The 20,052-nt window shown below is 43.3% G+C and overlaps 1 protein-coding gene and 1 long non-coding RNA gene across 4 annotated transcripts in view; both read right to left on the bottom strand.

Moving 5' to 3' along the window:
• DNAAF9 (dynein axonemal assembly factor 9) overlaps positions 1-20,052 on the bottom strand; it is a 128,398-nt gene that overhangs the window by 23,797 nt on the left and 84,549 nt on the right. For all 3 annotated transcript variants that reach the window (XM_084886863.1, XM_084886862.1, XM_084886864.1), the window contains 8 exons: positions 16,499-16,602; positions 15,517-15,663; positions 14,374-14,462; positions 13,682-13,783; positions 13,302-13,419; positions 10,993-11,081; positions 9,604-9,762; positions 5,231-5,356 (listed from right to left, as the gene is read on the bottom strand). In XM_084886863.1, coding sequence (XP_084742989.1) covers positions 5,231-5,356; positions 9,604-9,762; positions 10,993-11,081; positions 13,302-13,419; positions 13,682-13,783; positions 14,374-14,462; positions 15,517-15,663; positions 16,499-16,602 — 934 coding nt within the window. The remainder of the gene's footprint in view (positions 1-5,230; positions 5,357-9,603; positions 9,763-10,992; positions 11,082-13,301; positions 13,420-13,681; positions 13,784-14,373; positions 14,463-15,516; positions 15,664-16,498; positions 16,603-20,052) is intronic.
• LOC311624062 lies at positions 12,327-13,288 on the bottom strand. Its single transcript, XR_014795244.1, has 2 exons — positions 12,559-13,288; positions 12,327-12,518 (listed from the first exon to the last, which is right to left on the bottom strand). It is a non-coding gene; the product is annotated as an uncharacterized lncRNA (long non-coding RNA).

Genomic DNA, 20,052 nt, shown 5'->3' with positions numbered 1-20,052 from the left:
ACACAGACTTGCACATACATATGATTCCCTAAAAATGGAATACCACTTCTCATATCTTGGCATCTTTGGGATCTCGGTCCTTTAAATTCATATTCTGGCTTTCTTTCTAATTCAAATAGGAGTTATCACCGCTTCTTTATAATTTGTATAAAACTGCATTAATCAAAGTATCTTTTATTATGGCACTTCCTATTCTATATCATGATTAATTATGTACGTGACATTGTTGTACCATTTGAAAATTACTTAATTTTTCTGAGTGACTCTCTCATGGTAAAACATGACAATGAAGCCTACCTTAAAGGAGGATTTAGAGAATTAAGAGGGGTAAAGCATCACAGTGCCAGACAAACAGAGCAAAATAAATGTTGGCTCACTCATCCTCCCTACAAAACTGTAATATTAAAGAGTGCCTGGCTTAGGAGTCTTAAACATAGCAGACAAGTTCTGTACCACCAAACACTGAAATAATGGGTATACTATAGTGGTTGCTGACCAGCTCTTCCTCTGAATAACAAAAACAGCTGTGGTTATAATATACTCCTAAGTCTTATATAGCTATGGTAACATGCATTTTCTCAAGTTCCAACCAAGTACCTGATTTATATAAAATCTTAGTCAATCAATAAATGATACTGATCTAATCTTCCCCAAAACATATCCACAAAAATGTAGAGACCTAGGTTAATTTGTGCATATCCACAAAAATGTAGAGACCTGGGTTAACTTGTTCCTTGCTTCCCCTTCAATGATTAGAACGGTGCTGGCATACAGCAATCACTTAACAGAAATTCAATGAATGAAACCCACTAAAATAAAGGCATCAGGCAAATCTCACATAGGTCCATTTTGAATCTAGTCCACCTCCTAGATTAAAGAAGCCATACTGGAGAAACCAAGATGGTGGCATAGGTAAACACCTGACTTGCCACCTCACACAACATTTCAAAACTACAACTAAAAGACAAAATGGATATCATCCAGAACCACAGGAAGATTCACTGAGTGGAAATTCTACAACTAGAAGGAAAGAAAAAAGACTCTGAGATTCAGAGGAGGTGTGGAAGTAAATTGCAAAGGTACAGAGATGCACGTGTGCACAGAAAGGACTGGCAACTGAGTATGCAGCTGGCTTTTTAAAGCGGGAGGGAGACAAAAGCTCCCAACTGCTCTGAACTCCAGTTCCAGGCAAGACTCTGGGGACTCAGACTCATATGGGGAGAACCTGGACTTTCTGGCAGCGGGTGGAACTTGAGGGTGGTTTTCTTTCAGAGGTGCTTGCAGCAATTACGGTAGGACACTGAGACTGGGGGGGCATCTTAGGCTGAAGGGAAGCCATTGCTGTTTGCTCCACCCTGAGACTCTACCCCATCCAAGCTGAGTGCAGAGTCTTTTGCATACGAATGACCTGGTCCTTTGATATCTAAACTAAAACTACAGCTGAGTCAGTGAGACCCAGAACATCCAAAAGAAGGCCCAAGGCCCCACAGCTAAAATGCAGAAATAAAGACACAGATCATAAATGAAAGAAATGGAGGAAAGCAAACAACTGATTATAGAGTTCAAAACCACGGTTATAAGGTTTTTCAAGAATTTTCTAGAAAAGGCCAATAAATTTAGTGAGACCCTTGAGGAAATGAAAAAGGACCAACTAGAAATTAAGTATATACTGACTAAAATAAAAAATAACATACAGAGATCCAACAGCAGACTAGAAGATAACAAGAATCAAGTTAAAGATTTGAAATACAAAAAAGCAAAAAACACCCAACTGGAAAAGCAAAAAGCAAAAAGAATCCAAAAATATGAAGATAGTATAAGGAGCCTCTGGGACAACTTCAAGTGTACCAACATCAGAATTATGGGGGTGCCAAAGAGAGCAAGATACTGAAAACCTATTTGAAGAAATAATGACAAAAAACTTCCCCCAACTGGTGAAAGAAATAGACTTACCAAGTTCAGGAAGCGCACAGAACCCCAAACAAGAAGACTCCAAAGAGGACCACACCAAGACATATCATAATTAAAATGCCAAGGGCAAAAGACAAAGAGAAATTTGAAAACAGCAAGAAAAAATAGTTAGTTACCTACAAAGGAGTACCCATTCGACTGTCAGCTAATTTCTCAACAGAAACTATGCAGGCCAGATGGGTGTGGCAAGAAATATTCAAAGTGATGAATAGCAAGAACCTACAACCAAGATTACTCTACCAACAAAGCTATCATTCAGAATTGAAGGTCAGATAAAGAGCTTCACAGACAAGAAAAAGCTAAAGGAGTTCATCACCACCAAACCAGTATTATATGAAATGCTGAAAGGTATTCTTTAAGAAGAGAAAGAAGAAGAAAAAGGTAAAGATAAAAATTATGAACAACAAATACATATCTATCAACAAGTGAATCTAAAAATCAAGTGAATAAAAAATCTGATGAATAGAATAATCTGGTGAATATAATAGAATCAGGGGCATAGAAAGACAATCTGGGGGAAAGGGACGTGGGGCGTTCGGGAAAAGAATGGACAAAAATCATTCACCTATGGATGAGGACAATGAAGGGGGAGTAAGGGCATGGGGTGGAGCAGAACTATGGGGGGGGGAAAAAAGAGGAACAACTGTAATAATCTGAACAATAAAGATTTTTTTTTTTAAAAAAGCCATACTAGCCGGGACCGGTTTAGCTCAATGGATAGAGCGTCGGCTTGGGGACTGAAGGGACCCGGGTTCGATTCCGGTCAAGGGCATGTACCTTGGTTGCGGGCATATCCCCAGTAGGGGGTGTGCAAGAGGCAACTGATCGATGTCTCTCTCTCATCGATGTTTCTAACTATTTCTCTCCCTTCCTCTCTGTACAAAATCAATAAAATATATTAAAAAAAAAAAAAAAAAAAGCCATACTAACCCCACTTTACAGAAAGAAAAAAGCAAGTCTATTATGCCCTATTTCCACCTTTTTTTTTTTTTTTTTTTTTTTTTTACAGAGAGAAACATTGACTTGTTATTCCACCCATTTGTGCATTCACTGATTTGTGTTTTTTTTTGTTTTTTTTTAAATATATATTTTATTGATTTTTCTTACAGAGAGGAAGGGAGAGAGAGAGAGCTAGAAACGTCGATGAGAGAGAGAAACATCAACCAGCTGCCGCTTGCACACCCCCTACCGGGGATGTGCCTGCAACCAATGTACATGCCCTTGACCGGAATAGAATCCGGGACCTTTCAGTCTGCAGACCAATGCTCTACCACTGAGCCAAACCGGTTTCGGTTGCTTTTTTTTTTTTTTTTTTAATTGTTTATTGATTTTAGAGAAAAAGGAAGGGAGAGGGAGAGACAGATAGAAACATCGGTGAGAGAGAAACATCAACTGTATGTCTCCCGCTTGCCCCCTACTGGGGATTGAGATCACAATCTGGCCAGGGCACCGAAACTCTTCCTCTCTAAAAAAAACAATAAAATATATTTTTAAAAAAACCAAAACACCAAAAAACAAAACAAAACAAAAAAACAATCTGGCCAGAGCGAAGGCCTGAGTCCCGGATGCCAGGGGAAGGAAAGCCTATTGCACGAATCTTTGTGCAATGGGCCTCTAGTATCCAATATGGGCCTAATCTCCAAAATTTATAGGAAACTCATACATCTTAACAAAAGGAAGATATACAATCCAATAAAAAAATGGGCAAAGGACTTAAATAGACACTTTTTGAAAGTGGACATACGAAAGGTCAAGAAACATATGAAAACATGCTCAAAGTCACTAGTCATTTGAGAGATGTTCTCAAAAAGACAATGAGATATCTCTCAGGAAGGCTATCATCAACAAATCGACAAACGACAAGTGCTGGAGAGGATGTGAAGAAAAAGAAACCCTCATACACTGCTGGAGGGAATGCAGATTGGTGCAGCCACTGTGGAAAACAGCATTGAGTTTCCTCAAAAAAAATAAAAATGGAACTCGCATTCAACCCAGTAATCCCACTTCTAGGAATATATCCCAAGAAATCAGAAACACCTATCAAAAAAGGACATATGCACCCCTATGTTCATAGCAGCACAATTTACAATAGCTAAGACTTGAAAACAGCCTAAGTGCCATCAGCAGATGAATGGATTAAAAAACTGTGGTACATCTACACAATGGAATACTATCCTGCTGTAAAAAAGAAAGAACTCTTACCATTTTCTTTCTTTTTTTTTTTCTTTTTTTAAAAATATATTTTATTGAGTTTTTACAGAGAGGAAGAGAGAGAGATAGAAAGCTAGAAGCATCGATCAGCTGCCTCCTGCACACCCCCCATTGGGGATGTGCTCGCAACCAAGGTACATGCCCTTGACTGGAATCGAACCCTGGAACCTTCAGTCTGCAGGCCAGCGTTCTATCCACTGAGCCAAACCGGTTTCGGCAGAACTCTTACCTTTTCAACAGCATGGATGGACATGGAGAGCATTATGCTAAGTGAAATAAGCCAGTTGAGAAAGATAAATATCCCATGATATCACTCATTTATGGAATATAATGAACAACATAAACTGATGAACAAAAATAATCCAGAGACAGAGAAGCATCGAACGGACCATCAAACTTCAGAGGGAAGGCAGGGAGGTAGGTGGGGGGTGGGGGATGCTGAGAAGAGGTCAATGGGGAAAAAAGAGACATATATAATACTATATGTAATACTTTAAACAATAATGAATTAAAAAGATCAGAAAGGAATTCACAAATATTATAATAGTTACATTGAATTAGTGAGCTTATGGACGAATTATTACCCAATTTTCTTTGCTGTTCTTATATTACTTCCAAAGTTAGAAAAAAAAAAGTTCCCCGTTCGGTAGCGAGAACGAGAGTCATTAACTGAGGTAAAATGGCTTTAAGATGGCGTCACCATATGAAAAAGTATCTTTGAGAAACTCCAAGGGCCTTGGGACACAGGCCCCTCCCATGCAGTAAAGACAAAAGAATCTGCTGCCCTGAGCATTTCTTTCTGGGAGATGCTGCTCCCAGTTCCACTGTCTCTTCAGCACACAAAGAAAAGTGAGGAGAGCCTGCCAGTCCAAAGGGGTCTTCTAGAACCGGGCACTAATCCAGTCACAGCTGAGCATTTATTGTATATGAGGTAGACTGATGTGTTCCAAAAGACGAACACATGAAGATGTGTCTCCTTCTAGTGTGTTGCTTTCTGTACACTAAACACACCATGTCCTGTGGACTGGAGGTGGTCTTAGGAGTGTACCTGTGCTCCATGTAGCAGCTCAGGGGCTCCACACACACTGTGATGGCACCAATGGTGAAGGAAGACTTGACATTTGAGTCTGGATGAGTCTGCAAGGCCTGGACAACATCAATAACATCTGTGTAGCTGAGGAAAAAAAGGGAGTGGTTAGTTTATTGATTGGGATGGTAGAGTGGGGAGGGGGAAAAAGGAGAATGCCAAGTGGCTTGAGCAAGAGTGGTTAAGTGTCCTAGCCTTGCTCCTCAGCATGAGCTTTTCCCTGATTCTAAAAAAAGTCTTTGGAGCTTTTTATTTTTTTATTTTATTTTTTATTAAAAAAATGTCTTTATTGATTATGGTATCACATTAATTGTCTTCATCCCCCCATTCTCTTCCCAAACCCCTCCCCACATATGCCCACCCTCTGTTGTCCATGACCACTAGTTAGGTTTATATGCATGCACACATGGAGCTTTTTAAATTTCCATATTTGGTAGGAGCCTATAGAAATTCTCATTTCTTTCTTTTTTTTTTTTTTTATAATATATTTTTATTGATTTCAGAGAGGAAGGGAAAGGGAGAGAGAGATAGAAACATCAATAATGAGAGAGAATCATTGATTGGCTGCCTCCAGGCATGCCACCTACTGGGGATGGAGCCCACTACCTGGGCACGTGCCCTTGACCAGAATTGAACCTGGGACCCTTCATTCTTCAGGCCAGCACTCTATCCACTCAGCCAAACCAGCTAGGGGTTGACTCTCATTTCTTAGGATAAAAAATAACTGAAAAAGATTTACAGCTGTGGCAGGTGTGGCTCGTTGGTTAGGTGTTGTCCCATGCACCGAAAGGTTGCTGGTTTGATTCCAGGTCAGGACACAAATGGGCTTGAGACAATGCTGAAAGCTGCTGATGAATGTTTCTCTCACACCTATGTTTCTTTTTCCCTCTCTCCCTTTCCCTTCCTCTCTTTCTATGAATCAATGAACTATTAAAGAAAAAAAAAAAAGATTTACAAGCCAGTCCTGCAGATTTTGGTCATTCTAACACAATTTTTGGTAATTCTAACACCCCTTAGAGAGGGTGACTGGGGAATTCCCAGGTTTTCAGAGCATTCTATTAATCTTTATTTTAATGAAAAAGGTTAGAGTAGAAACAGGCCCCAGGCTCCTTGGTGAGGCCAGCGCATCTACATGATGCACTTCTGCACTGCAGCCAAGAGTCCCTATGGCAGGGGTCTTCAAACTACGGCCCGCGGGCCACATGCGGCCCGCAGAGGAGTCTGATCCGGCCCGCCAGGTTTTTTGGGCAGTGAGCGCAGCCGAGGTGTTACAGTAGGAATTAGTAGTTCATATAGTCCGGCCCTCCAGCTCTCTGAGGGACCGTGATCTGGCCCCCACTTTAAAAAGTTTGAGGACCCCTGCCCTATGGCAAGAAAGGAAGCTCTAAGTGTCATTTACTCTACTTATCGAGGGGCTCTGCTAGACCCTTCCTCTCTCCCCAGCCCCTGCCTTACAGCAATCATACTAGGCGTGGCCTCCAAACAGAAGGAGGCAGTCCTCACCACCGAAGGAGCAGGCCACTTCAGCTGTCAGACTTTGGCTAAACTGCCTAAATGCATGATGAAGGCCAAAAAAACTGGTTCTTCATGTTTGCCTTTTTTGTCTGTACTACCTTTATTAAAAATAAAACCAAAACCAAAACAAAACCCCAGCAGGACTTTAACTTTCTTTCCTCTGAAATAACAGATATCCCATTCAAGTGTCCTTTGGGCTCTGTTTTATGTTTGCAATTTAAGCCTAGAATTTGGGAACATGTTTTACATTAATTCAATTTTTAAAAATACATTTTTATTTTGTTATTTTGTTATTTTTTAAAATATATTTTTATTGATTTTTTTTACAGAGAGGAAGGGAGAGAGATAGAGCGCCAGAACATGGATGAGAGAGAAACAACAATCAGCCGCCTCCTGCACACCCCCTACTGGGGATGTGCCCACAACCAAGGTACCTACATGCCCCTGACCAGAATCGAACCCAGGACCCTTCAGTCCACAGGCTGACGCTCTATCCACCGAGCCAAACTGGTTTCAGCTAAAAATACATTTAAAAAATTGATTTCAGAGAGGAAGGGAGAGCTATAGAAACATCAATGATGAGAGATAATCATTGATTGGCTGCCTCCTGCACACCCCCTACTGGGGATTGAGCCTGCAACCTGGGCATGTGCTCTGAGCAACCTGGGCGTTTGCTCTGACCAGGAATCTAACCTGTGACCTCCTGGTTCATAGGTCAAGTCTCAACCACTGAGCCACACCAACTGGGCACAATTCAATTTTTGTTTTTAGAGAGATACTTAATTTTACTTATGTAATTAGTTAATTAGTTGATTAATTAATTTTTGAAATACTTAGTTTTAAATGTATATAATTTAAAGAATGATTTTATAACCTTACAAAGTATAAACAAATTCCTTTAAATTAATTTTTAACATTTAGATTTATCCAGATTTACTTATTGTGTGTTATATGTATGTCGTCCCATAGAATTCTGCCACCTGTGTAGGTTCCTATATTCACGACCATAGTCAAGATACTGAACAGCTTCACCACCATAAGGATCCCTTTTATAACCCCACATACCTCCCTTCTGTCCTCCCACTCTCCTCTCTAACTCCTGACAACCAGTGTTCTGTCCTCCATTAAAAATTTCATAATTTCAAAATACATTAATTTTTATAGTAACAACTAATAGCTCCACTTGATCCCAAAGCTCAACACCACTGCCCCCAATGCTGCAGTAAGTCAAATGGTACCAGGCCACTCTAGGGCAAAATAAAACTCAGCCCCAACCACTGGTTTTCCCCAAAGAATCCTATAAATGAAGATTAAAGTAACATTAAAGGAATACATTCTCGATTTGAGAAGCCTTTGGGGTCACACTTCACCAGCAATCTCAATATTGGGCCCGGAGGTCCAGTCCTAAGGAGATGGACATTCACAAAGGAGGCTACCACAAGTTCCCTGCTGAGCCTCAAGAGAATAGGCCCAGTCTGTAAGGACAGTGTCTTAGTGAGAGCCACAGCATTTAGCTGGTATCCTCACTTGAGTCTGTTAGGAAATCTGAGGTCCCTAGTATCCCAGGGCTGTGAATGGGCAAAGGCTGTGTCTGAGAGGACAAGAATGGGCTGGCCATGCACTGTCACTGCAGAACAGTGCAGCCAGGACAGCTGACACTTTTGCAGACTTGCACAATCTGAGACAAGGAATCAACGATGGTCTATGAAGTGACAGAAGATGGAAAATTACCTCAGTTGAACAATGTTAAATTGACAAATTTGACTCCAGGTCCATACCCCCACTGACTCTCCACTCTGACAGGGGCCAATCTATTATTTTAACCATTAAAAGCAATGGAAAAAAACAGAAGGAAACAAGTGGTTTCAAACTCAGACACTTGCTCTGTGGCTTCCACAACCTCAGTCCACAAAGGCGCTGACAGAGGGAAGCCCAGGGCAGGGTGAGAACAGACTTGAGGAAGAGGAATGATGGCTGGTGGGATGCACAGCCTCACCCATTTCCTGCTCAGGACCACTGACCTGGCTTTCCTCCAACTCTCACCATTATCTGGGCCTTTTCTTTACTAGAAACAATCAGCCAATTGCAAATAAACATTATTACAAGCACAAAAACCAGCATAGCACAAAAGAAGTTTATGAGAACTGCCATCAGAGTCTTTATCACCAATCACAGTGACACCAGTGAAGAGCACGGCCTGCATTTCAGCACAATCTCCTCTAAGGGGGTGATGGGCCTGCATGGGGCTCCTTCCTGGAAGGCCCTAAAAGAGGTTAAGGGAAGCTCCTTGCAGCCAGGGTGCTGGGAGCAATGGTACACCCTTTGAACCTGTCCTCTCAGGTCAGCTGGGCTAATCAAGCTCTTCACTTACAGTCTCAGGAAACCCTCCTGGACCAGGCATCCTCAGGATGGTGGGGCTGGAGACTGCAGAGTGTGGGGGCTGTCTCTGCCGCTCCATATGAGGGAGGGCTGAAACAGGTGAAGCTCCCTTTTCTAAACAGTGAAGGAAGAGGTTTAGGGATCACTATTGTTATAAGAATTATCAAAGAAACTTACCTAGAAAACCTCCCTAATTTCTACCTTTTGGCAATATTATGATGTTAAAGTTGAACCTAAAACGTGTGTGTGTAAGCTACACCAGCCACTCTGGGCCACAGGACGGCAACAGGAGTCCTTGCTCACTGAAGGCCTCCTGTGCAGTGCAGACCCTGCTCACACACACGTGGGGTTTGTTCTGTGCCCTCGGTGAGCTACACACGAAGTGACAGCAGTGGCAAGGTCATCACCTACCCCACTGTCCCCACACTCCCAGTGCTCACCCTTGTAACACCACCAACAATCTGGTCTTCTTGCGGATGTAGGCTGACTGGCGGGCAGAGCGGTTCCGCTGGGCCTCCAGGGCACTGGAAAGGTACTTCTGGAAATGGGCAGCATGAAAACACTCAGAGCTGTCCATGACTTGGCGGTACACCATCCACCTGGAAATGGCAAGTGTGATCTCACTGTGGGCACCACCTGAAGGCCTGGCCCGCAGCTCAGTCATGGATTCAAATGACAGACATTCTGCCCAGTGAATCCATCTGTACAGGAGAGAGCAATCCTGGCACCAAGAAACAGGCAGAGGGTACTGCCTGGGTGCAGAGCCCCCAATCTTGACATCACTGCCACCGGAGCTTATGACAGGAAACTCCTTGCCACAGGGAAAAAGGCCAATGGACTTCAGAACTGAGAAAGACTCCTGACCAGGCAGTCACTTCCTAAGGACCATTCAATACAACGGCTTCAGTCAGGTGCACAGTAAAATGCTTGCTGAGAATAAGAAATGTGCAGAGTGAAGAATTTAGACTGATTTCAGAACAAAAGCAATGGAAATGAGGGAGAAACTGGTTAACTACTTAGTACTTATATAAAGAAGGCCAAATATCTCCCTCACACCTCTCTAAAACTTGTCTCTCCAGCCCCCACAACCTCCCACCGAAAACTCCCAAACCTCTGGGCCACTGCAGCCTTCTCAATCTTACAGCCTCTGGCAGGATGCCTTACTTTGAGGTAGATTGACTAGATACTAAATGCCTGGTTCAGTGAGCAAGGGTTGTTCAGTAACCTGGAAGCCAGGTAGAAGTGATGGATGAATGGTTCCCCAGTTTCACCTGAGCCAACATGTTCCAGCTGCACATGAACTCACGTAGTCCCAAGTTTGAACCACCCTGGCCCTGAACTGCCTTGCTGACAAGGCACACTCCCAGGCCTTCATCTGTGCTGGTCCGGCTGTTACAGTGCTCTTCCAGATACTCAGGGCTCATTCCCTCACTTTCTCAGGCCTTTGCTCAAATGTTACCTTCTTAGTGAGGTCTCCCCTTTAAAGCTGGAATCCCTGCTCCCACCCCCAAACATCCAGTCCAGTAATCCCTACAGCCTTCTCTGCTTTATTTTCTCCATCGTACTTGTCACTAATACACGATTTTCCTTATCTGGTTAATTGTCTTCCCACAGGAGAATGTAAGCTCCATGAGGGCAGAGGTTTTCGGGTCTGTTTTATTAATTTCTCCTCCACACTTAGAGCAGTGCCTGGCATATAGAAAGTGCTCAGTACAAATGTGTCAAATGAATGGATGGATGGTGACTACTATGCTGATACCAGTTACACTAAAGGTCGGTACATATCCGAGGTTTCCCTTTTCCCAAAGAAAGTAGGCAGCCATACTAACCTGCCATATTCCTTATGCAGAGCGACCAGAAAAGCACAGAGCTCGCTAGCATGACATCCCGGGAGGCCAGTTACAATGCTGATAATGACCTACGTGAAAGAAAAGCCAGGTGGGTTTGTGATTCATTTGGGAGGCAGTATTGTGTGAGAGAACAGACTGCTGGAGCCAGGTTCTGTGAGTTTGAACCAGCACTCACTAGCTTTGTGATAAACTTGGGCTAACAATAGAACCTACCTTTTGAGGTAGGTGTGATGATTAGAGTTAGTGTATGTAAAAGTGCTTAGAATATTGATAGCAAACACTTTTTAAATTTTGTATTAGTATTATTACAATTTCCATAGAGCACACTGTGATTTGATCAATTAAAATACAATGAAAAATACTAGGCAGAAAGGAGGTCTGGCACTAAAATGCCATAGGCTCAACTGTGTAGTAATCTTACCCAAGGAGACCCCCCCCCCCCGAGCTTTTTTTAAAGAACATATATTTTACCCTAATAAAAATGATTAGTGGGGTGAGATCCTGAGTGCTGCAAGGAGTATATATTGTAGGATACTAGGCATTAAAAACTGGCTTGGAATGCAAGTGTCAGCTTCTTCTTACAAATTAACTCAGAGCCGGTTCCACTTCTCTTTGCTATGCTCAGACTGACCGCTGGAGAGTAAAACGTCCACATGCAGGGTTTTGTAAAATGCTTGTGCGTTAAAGTTGCCCAGCATGAGGAGGAGCTGAATTCCCTGAAGCAGAGGCTGAAGGTGGCCTTTTGTCCTTTGAATTTTGATGGGGAGAAGAGGACCAGGCTGGACTGTCCCAACTTTAATACACAGCCATAAGAAAACAGGGCCCTCTGCAGGCAGACATTGTAAAGCAACTCAAAGAAATTCACTAACAAAGAAGGGTCAAGCAGGGAAGAAAAGGAAAAAGTGACATAGTGTGGCAAGGGCCTCTTTAAGTATGTGCTTTATCACAATACACAGACTCACTTGGACAGGCCTGGTCACAAACAACTTACACTGAAGCTCAGCGTGGTGGCACTCACTGGCAGCAGAGAGATGACAATGGATCCCTCCTCTTTTTGGGAAGCAGAAGCTCTCCCACCTCCCCTCAGACCAGACCCCTACTTTGTATCCCTCTCGCCCCTGTGGGGAGTATTCCATGTAACTGAATTTTTGTTTATCCTTCTCCCATCCAAATTTCCTTTTCTCAGTGCCCAGGCCTCAGCCTCTCAAATCACAGCACACATGCTCATAGCCAGACACCTTCTTATTTTAAGGACAGCCCTACGGCACCTTTTAAAATATTTTTTATTGATTTTTAGAGAGACAGACAGAGAGAGAGAGAGAGAGAGAGAGAGAGAGAGAGAGAGAGAGAGAGAGAGAAACATTGTTGTTCCACTTATTTATGCATTCATTGGTTGCTTCTTGTATATGCCCTAACCGGGGATCAAACCGGCAATCTTGGTGAATCCGGATACTAACCAACTACCTGTGTTTCCCCGAAAATAAGACATCCTCTGAAAATAAGACCTAGCGCATGGAAAGATAAGACATCCCTTGAAAATAAGACCTAGCGCCACTTTGGGAGAAAAAATTAATATAAGACACTGACTTATTTTCAGGGAAACAGGGTAAGTACTGGGCCAGGGCCTCCAGCACCTTTAAACAAAATATAACAAGTAGGCATTTTCATTTTTAAGCTCTTGCCTAAGGGAAAAACGAGGCTTCTAATTGCTTACTGGTTCTATTTTCTTTTGTAGCTGAGCGGCTTCTAGATTTTCACAGAAAGTCTGTGAAATGCCCTCTTTGAGCATATAAAGACATAGGGCTCCAGAGAAATGGTGGGAGGGGTTAAGAGGAAGGGAGTGTGAGGTGGGAGCAGATTAAAATCCACTCTGGGATGTTTATACAGTATCAGCTTACCTTAGTGATGCCAGCAAGGCCCAACTAACAAGGCCCAGCCCCTCATTAAGCTCAATGTGTCACCCAGGTAAGTCCTGTCACAACCAGAAAGAGCTGATCGCATGAGAACACTGAGCAAGAGTTTGAAAAGCCTGGAGAAGGAAGGGGAGGGCCTGGCAGGGTGCCAGGTTTCATTGCTGCCATAGGCTTGGCTGGGGTTAATGTAAATGCTTGTACACATTGAATAGAGCGGGTTTCATGTGCTTCATTACATCAGTATCCAAAGAGGCGAAAAGGCCTATAAAAGGGACTCTGCCTGAGCTGCTCTTGTTAACTGATACAGAGGATCAAGGACAGGCTATCAGGGTTCTCTTCCCATGAACTCCCAGCAGATCTGGTGAGCTGCTGTACCTTGTCATTTTCTACTCGGTGAGTAGGGTTGATTTCAGTTTGCTGCAGTAGGACAGGGAGATGGGCCCTCATCACAGGCTCCTGACTAACGCTGCTGATGGCGAAATGCTGGAGAAACCTAGAAAAGCAAGACAATGTTCTTGTGTTAGCATCACCAGCCTTGCCTTACTGTGCCCATCCACCCAAGAAACTCCAGTGAAAAAGAAACTTTAGAGAGATTCTCTCTAAAGAATAAAATTGTACATGGTGTGTCACTACTAACTTTTACAATGATCCCTGAGAAGCTATGAAGAAAAAAGCTTAAAAAGGACCAACACTGAGGTTTCTGACAGTTCAAAGCCAGAATATTAAACATTTATAAACAGAAAATCAGAGCTCACCAGTCCAGCTCTGGGAGTTTGGCAGAGAGCAGCTTTAGAGGACTTCGTTTCTCCCTGGCAGCATGGCTCAGGACATTGAAGAGCTTCTGTGCACTGGAGTGCCTGGAATATCAAAAGCTCACAGATTAGCCCAGCTGGTGTGGCTCAGTGGTTGAGCATCTACCTATGAACCAGGAAGTCATGGTTTGATTCCCGGTCAGGTTTCAGGCTTAATACCCAGTGTGAGGCATGCAGGAGGCAACCAATCAATAATTCTCTCTCATCATTGCTGTTTCTACCTCTTTCCCTTTTTCCCTTCCTTTTTGAAATCAATGAAAATATATTAATCCCTATGATGCACATACTTTACATAACTTGTTTTGATGCTTTCAAGCCAGAGTCCTGTGACAGTCAACACTTCCAAAACAAGCATCTTGCTGACTTAAAATAAAATGTGACTGGTGTGCCCGCATAGGAAGGCTGGCCTGAAACCCTTGGTAATACAATGGGTTTCTGATTCTTGGTGGATTTCAATTTTCTTGACTTCTATTTTCCCAAGGGCTCTTGCTACCTGCAAGCTGGCAGCACTGACGTGACCGTGTCGCCCTTTTAGAAGTCAAGACCCCTGTGTTACATAACACAAGTCATCCTGCAGAGAGAACAGGCATGCACAGCTTAGGAAGCAAGCATAAACAATGAAGGCAGCCACTTACAATCTCTTTTGTTCCATAGATAATCCATCTTCCTGGATCACTTTTAAAGACAGCCCTGAGTTAGCCTGCTGTTGCCAGAGGGAGAAGACCTAAACAAAACAGAATTTGAGCAAAGAACACTTGAAACCCAACAACAGGATATGGAACCCACATGGGGATTTGATGGTTGTTGAAAATCTAGGCTGTCAGTACGGAGACAGACCATCATAACAAACAAGTTTGTTTCAAAAATAGAGACCTGAAGCAATTTTGTTCTGTATTTTTCAAAACCAGAATTTCTTTCTGCGTTTCTCTCCCAGGGATTCTACTCCTTCAGAGGCCAGGAAGCACAAAAGAAGGTGTTGGGTAGCACGTTCTGGCATGTTCTACCCTGGTGATAAGGCCAGACAGAAGGAGTGGTTCAAGTAGCTCCCTTCTGGAAGCAGAGGGATGGCTGAAGAGATCTAAAGGCTGCCTCCATGTTCCAAGTTGAAAGGATAAGAACAAGGAGGTAGGAAGGACCAGCAGGCAGTAAGAGGGAGACACAGCCTGGCCTGAGATGCCATCTGCAGCCAAGGCCAGCTCTTGTCTCCTCCATGTTCTGAGAATCTGTCCTGGGGGAAGAGACACTGTCCTCTCATAAGCTGCTCCAATCACACATTTCCAAGCATTTCCACCATCATAAGGCTGGCCATCTGTTTGGCTTCGGCTATTTCTTCGTCTCTAAGTGGGTTGTACAATTCTCAGTAAGCTCCCTCACTCATGCGATCTGTGCTGAGTGCCTATAATATACAGCCTGCCAGTTGGGCCATTCACAAGGGCAGGGCTCTGAACCATGGGGAGGAAGAACTTGGGGTGGGAGGGGCAGAGAGCTCTAATACAGTAGGTAGGGCCCAACAATTCAACCAGGTAGCTAACGGGAAAATCAGTCTAATTTAAAGGGACAGGAAGATTTTTCTTAGAAACTAAAAAGCCTTTTGTTCAGTTCCTGTAAGTTCTCACCTCTCAATGTCAAGGCACCACTCCAGAACCCAAAGGGATTAGAAGCAGCCACCCCAACCAGCCTTCCCAACACTCCCTCTCATCACTTCGTTGAGATGCTGCCTTACCACCTAACTGGTAGGGGGAAAAGTAGTAGTTTTGCTCATTAATGACTGATGTTACCTCTGGGTAAAATGCTTGGTAGATCTTTGATTTGGGGAAAAGGGCAATCATCATAAAATTGCTTGAACCATGGAAATGAACTGGGAGATGAGGAAGTAATGAGCTTCTGAAGTATATCAGAAGGGCAGCAACAACACTGGTAGAATCCTAAAAGAAAAAAGGGGGAGCATCAATGAGAAAAGCTATTTGCATGATACCAGCCCTCCAAACTACTATCAGACACATAAAATAAATTTTAGTGAAATGATTTTCATATTATGTGGTTTTTCTGGGGGGAGAGGAGGGGTTCAATAATTGAGGTGCTTTCCCATACCCATGTATACAAGATATAGGAAGCACAAAGGTCCCTCCCCCCCTAAAAATGTCATCTCAAAATTCATTCTAGGGTACTTATTAAAAATATATTTTTATTGATTTCAGAAGGGAAGGTAGAGGGAGAGAGAGATAAAAACATCAATGATGAGGGAGAATCACTGATCCATTGCTTTTTGCATGCTCTTCACTGGGGATCAAGCCTGTAACCTGGACATGTGCTTTGACTGGGAATCAAACTGTGACCTCCTGGTTCATAGTTCCATGCTCAACCACTGAGCTAAGCCGGCTGGACAGGAAGCAGCTCTTAGATTGGTGAGCTTTGTGTTCCTGGGCAGGAAGCCATCTGGTAGGGGCCACTGGAGGCCTTCTTCAGCCTACTTTCTCATCCTCTTTGGGATGAGTTAATTACCCATGGGTAGCTGCTGGCCCACCTGACCCAGAAGTCCCTTGTAGCTAAGCCTTTTACAGAGAGCAGCAAGGTTGATGAGGCTCAGGGCCCTGAGAGTGGTCAGATCTTTCCATGGTCTGCCTGCCTGTCTTAAAGGCAGTGCTGATTCCTGACATCCTGACACATGGAGGTGGAGCGAGGACAAGGAGTTATTTGGTTTTCCCCTCAGAAGTGGGATATCTTTCTGAACACGAAAGCCACAGACTAGTAAATACATACCCCATCATAGAATGAAATGGAATTCATGTGATCCTTGGAAATGATGATGCTTCCATGATGACGGTGAGAAAACAGAAGGCCACTAGAGAAGAAGTACAGTTTCCCTGGAAGGAAAACAGTGCTGGTCAGAGCTGGAGGGCTGGATCCTGGGGGCCAGGTTCCAATGACCTTTTTGTAGGTATGAGAGTCATAACTCAGAACAGTGTCTGTATTGCTTCAGTTATATGATTTTTATTCTGGGCCCTGTGCTCTGGAAAGCCAATGTAGAACCCTCTTAGAATTTCAGAGATAAATGAGTCATTAGATACAATCTCTGCATGAAAATTAGAAAAAAAAAAGTGAATAATTTATCAGCTGATGGGAAGAGGCAAAATTCACATTTACATACAGATATCTTCCAAGGAAACACACTAAAAAAGACTCAGTATGTCTGCTCCATTACTGAGTTTATAGGTGCCCCTTTTCTCCTATTTTGGCAGAAGCTGGTTCAGCTCTGAAGAGACCACATGCCTCACTTAAGGCCCAAAAGGAGCACCAGAGTCTCAGTTGAAGGATTAGTAAAGGTAGCCTAAGGGTCTGTTTCTAGCAAAGGAAGATTTGACTTAGGCAATAACTTGGTTCACAGACACTGGAGGCCTGCTGTTCTGTTATTCACAAAAACAAAATAGGTAAGATGTGGCCAGTGGATGTAAGTTCTTAAGTTCAGGGATTCAGAGCTAAGGAGAACTGCTATTTCTGGGATGGCCAAGGTCATTCAGAAAGCTCAGTATGGACTCTAAGCGGATGATGACATAGAAAGATGACAAGTGTTAAGGCTGGGCCTGAGCTTGCTTTGAGACTCAAATGAAGCACTCAGAATACCCATAAGACCCCTGGGTAGAGTTGTTTTCTGCAGCTGGTCCAAGCTGGATCCTTCTGCTCTTCTTCTTCTTTTTTTTTTTTTTTTAAATATATTTAATTGATTTTTTTACAGAGAGGAAGGGAGAGAGATAGAAAGTCAGAAACATCGATGAGAGAGAAACATTGATCAGCTGCCTCTTGCACACCCCCCACTGGGGATGCTTCTGCAACCAAGGCACACGCCCTTGACCAGAATCAAACCCGGGACCCTTGAGTCCGCAGGCCAACGCTCTATCCACTGAGCCAAACCGGTTTTGGCAATCCTTCTGTTCTTATAACTTCCTTTTTTTTCCCTGTCTTCACATATAGAGAAAAGAGAAAGTACTTCTTGGAGTTCAAAGCACAGGCTTGGGAACACTGTCATTTAGATCTTAGTGATTCCTTGAGCTGTAGCTCTAGGAAAGTAGCCTCAAAACTCTGGAAGTTGTAATGACAAGAGCAAAGGCCAACGGAATTTGGAGACAAAGTTATTTTGTTTCTTTGCTTGTGTGTTTTTAAAAAAAATATTTTTATTGATTTCAGAGAGGAAGAGAGAGGGAGAAATAGAAACATCAATGATGAGAGAGAACCATTGATTGGCTGCCTGCACGCCCCACACTGAGGATTGAGCCTGCAACCCGGCCATATGTGCTGACCAGGAATCAAACCTTGACCTCTTGGTTTATAGGTGGACACTCAACCACGGAGCTATGCTGGCCGAGCAAAACCTCAAGTTTTTTAAGATAAACATTTCTTCATTCTTACTTTAAAAAAAAATTTATTTTATTGACTTTTCAGAGAGAGGAAAGGAGAAGGATAGAGAGTTAGAAACATCAATGAGAGAGAAACATCGATTCAGTTGCCTCATGTACCACACCAAGGTACATGCCCTTGATTGGAATTGAACCTGGGACCCTTGAGTCCGCAGGCTGAGGCTCTATCCACTGAGCCAAACCAGTTAGGTTAAAACCTCAAGTTCTGAAGGCATCCTGAGGAGGTAGGGTTTCAGGGCAGAGAGGCCTGATGAGTGTGTGTGTGTGTGTGTGTGTGTGTGTGTGTGTGTGTGTGTTTGTATATGCATGTTAATGGGAATGGGGAGAAGTGGAGAAGATGGAGACAGTTTTTAGATAAAAGAAGGAGGTTTGGAGCCTGCATATCAATGAAAGAATAAGATGATCAGCCAGAGAGAACTAATGCCAACCTTACCATCTGTGGCAGCAGCTGCCAGAGACTAGCTAGCCCACTTCAAGGCATACAGGTTCAAGCCTTGTAAGCCTCCCACCTCTAACAAGTAAAGCCTGGCCTCCTCTGCACACAGCGTTGTCCTAGGGCCCTCTTGAGTAGTGCCTACCCATGCCCCAGCCTCATCCTGCACCAATGCCAAGGTTCCTCACTGTTGCTCCCAAACCATTCCCCTCCATGCTGGCATAATACTTTTATTTCCTTCACTGCTCACATGTACTGCCCTCCTAATCACCCCCCAACATTTCCAACTGCCCTTGAATGTGCTCACAGTCTTCTCTTCCAAAGCCAATACTCCTATTCCTTCTGAGAGATCAGGGGATGGCTTACACCACGTTCTGACCTCACTGTTCCTCACTCCCAACTCCACAGCAATAAAGCAACACCCAGAACATCTTAATCCCTGGAATTTTCAGATCTATAGCCTACTCTCTGAAATTAGCATCCCATTATCCTTTTAGTTATTCTCACTCCTAAAACCTCATCTTCTGATGTCACTGAGCCTTTAAAGCTTCCAGTACCTATTTTCCCCTATTGCTCAGAAATTTCTGAGTTTCCTTTCATTCACATCCAAGGCAGATCCCCTGGAAAGAATCTGCTTTTAACCTCTGTTTTGTCAGGGGAAGGGACAGAAACAGATTTTATTTTACTACATACCAAGCATGTCATATGCATTATAGTTTTCCATCTTCACAACAATTATAAGGGAAAGAATTCTTATAGGATTGATGGGAAAACTTAAGTTTAGAGAGATTTCCCCAAAAGTCACAGAACTACTTGATGATGGAGCCAGTATACAAAGCACAGTTTTGTCTGATGCCAATGCACTTTGGTTCCCTCAACCCTTTTCCCTTCAATTTTGCTCTTCCAAAGACCATGTGTGGTTAACCTGATTGGGCTTCTCTGCTTTCTCAACAGTCCATCCACTGCTTTTTCCTATCCCCTTCCACCAACTCACCCACTCAAGACCCTCAACACTCTCTGAACACCACAACCACACTAATTCCAACCACAAGACGTCTCCACCTACCTCTTACAGAGAAAAGAGAATCAAAAGGCATTAGGAGATAGAAACTGCTCCCCTACCCACTGCTGAGTATCTGTACCCTTCCAGATCCTGGGCAAACCTTCCACCTATGTACCTCTAATGTGGAGCTTCTCAGAAACAAGTCCAGTACCACTCACTCCTGGACAAACCTCAAAATCCTCCCAAAGCTTCCAGAAAGAAGCAGAGATATGAGAATTGCACATTCCAAGTACTCACTGGAAAAATAGGGAAAGAGGTAAATCAGGCAGGTCATCTCCAACATTTCTTCTCCCTCTAGACTCTGAAGCCTCAATACAAAATGGAAAAGAGGAAGACAGAAATTCACAAGTCAGCGCTGAAAAAGCACTCACTGATGGCTCCCGGCCCAGGGCAGAGACTCTGTAAA

The sequence above is a fragment of the Pipistrellus hanaki genome (assembly GCF_964339955.1).
Source record: "Pipistrellus hanaki genome assembly, chromosome: 6".
NCBI classification, from domain to species: Eukaryota; Metazoa; Chordata; class Mammalia; order Chiroptera; family Vespertilionidae; genus Pipistrellus; species Pipistrellus hanaki.
Note: the sequence above shows the minus strand (reverse complement) of the source record. Positions and strands in the feature narration are given on the sequence as shown.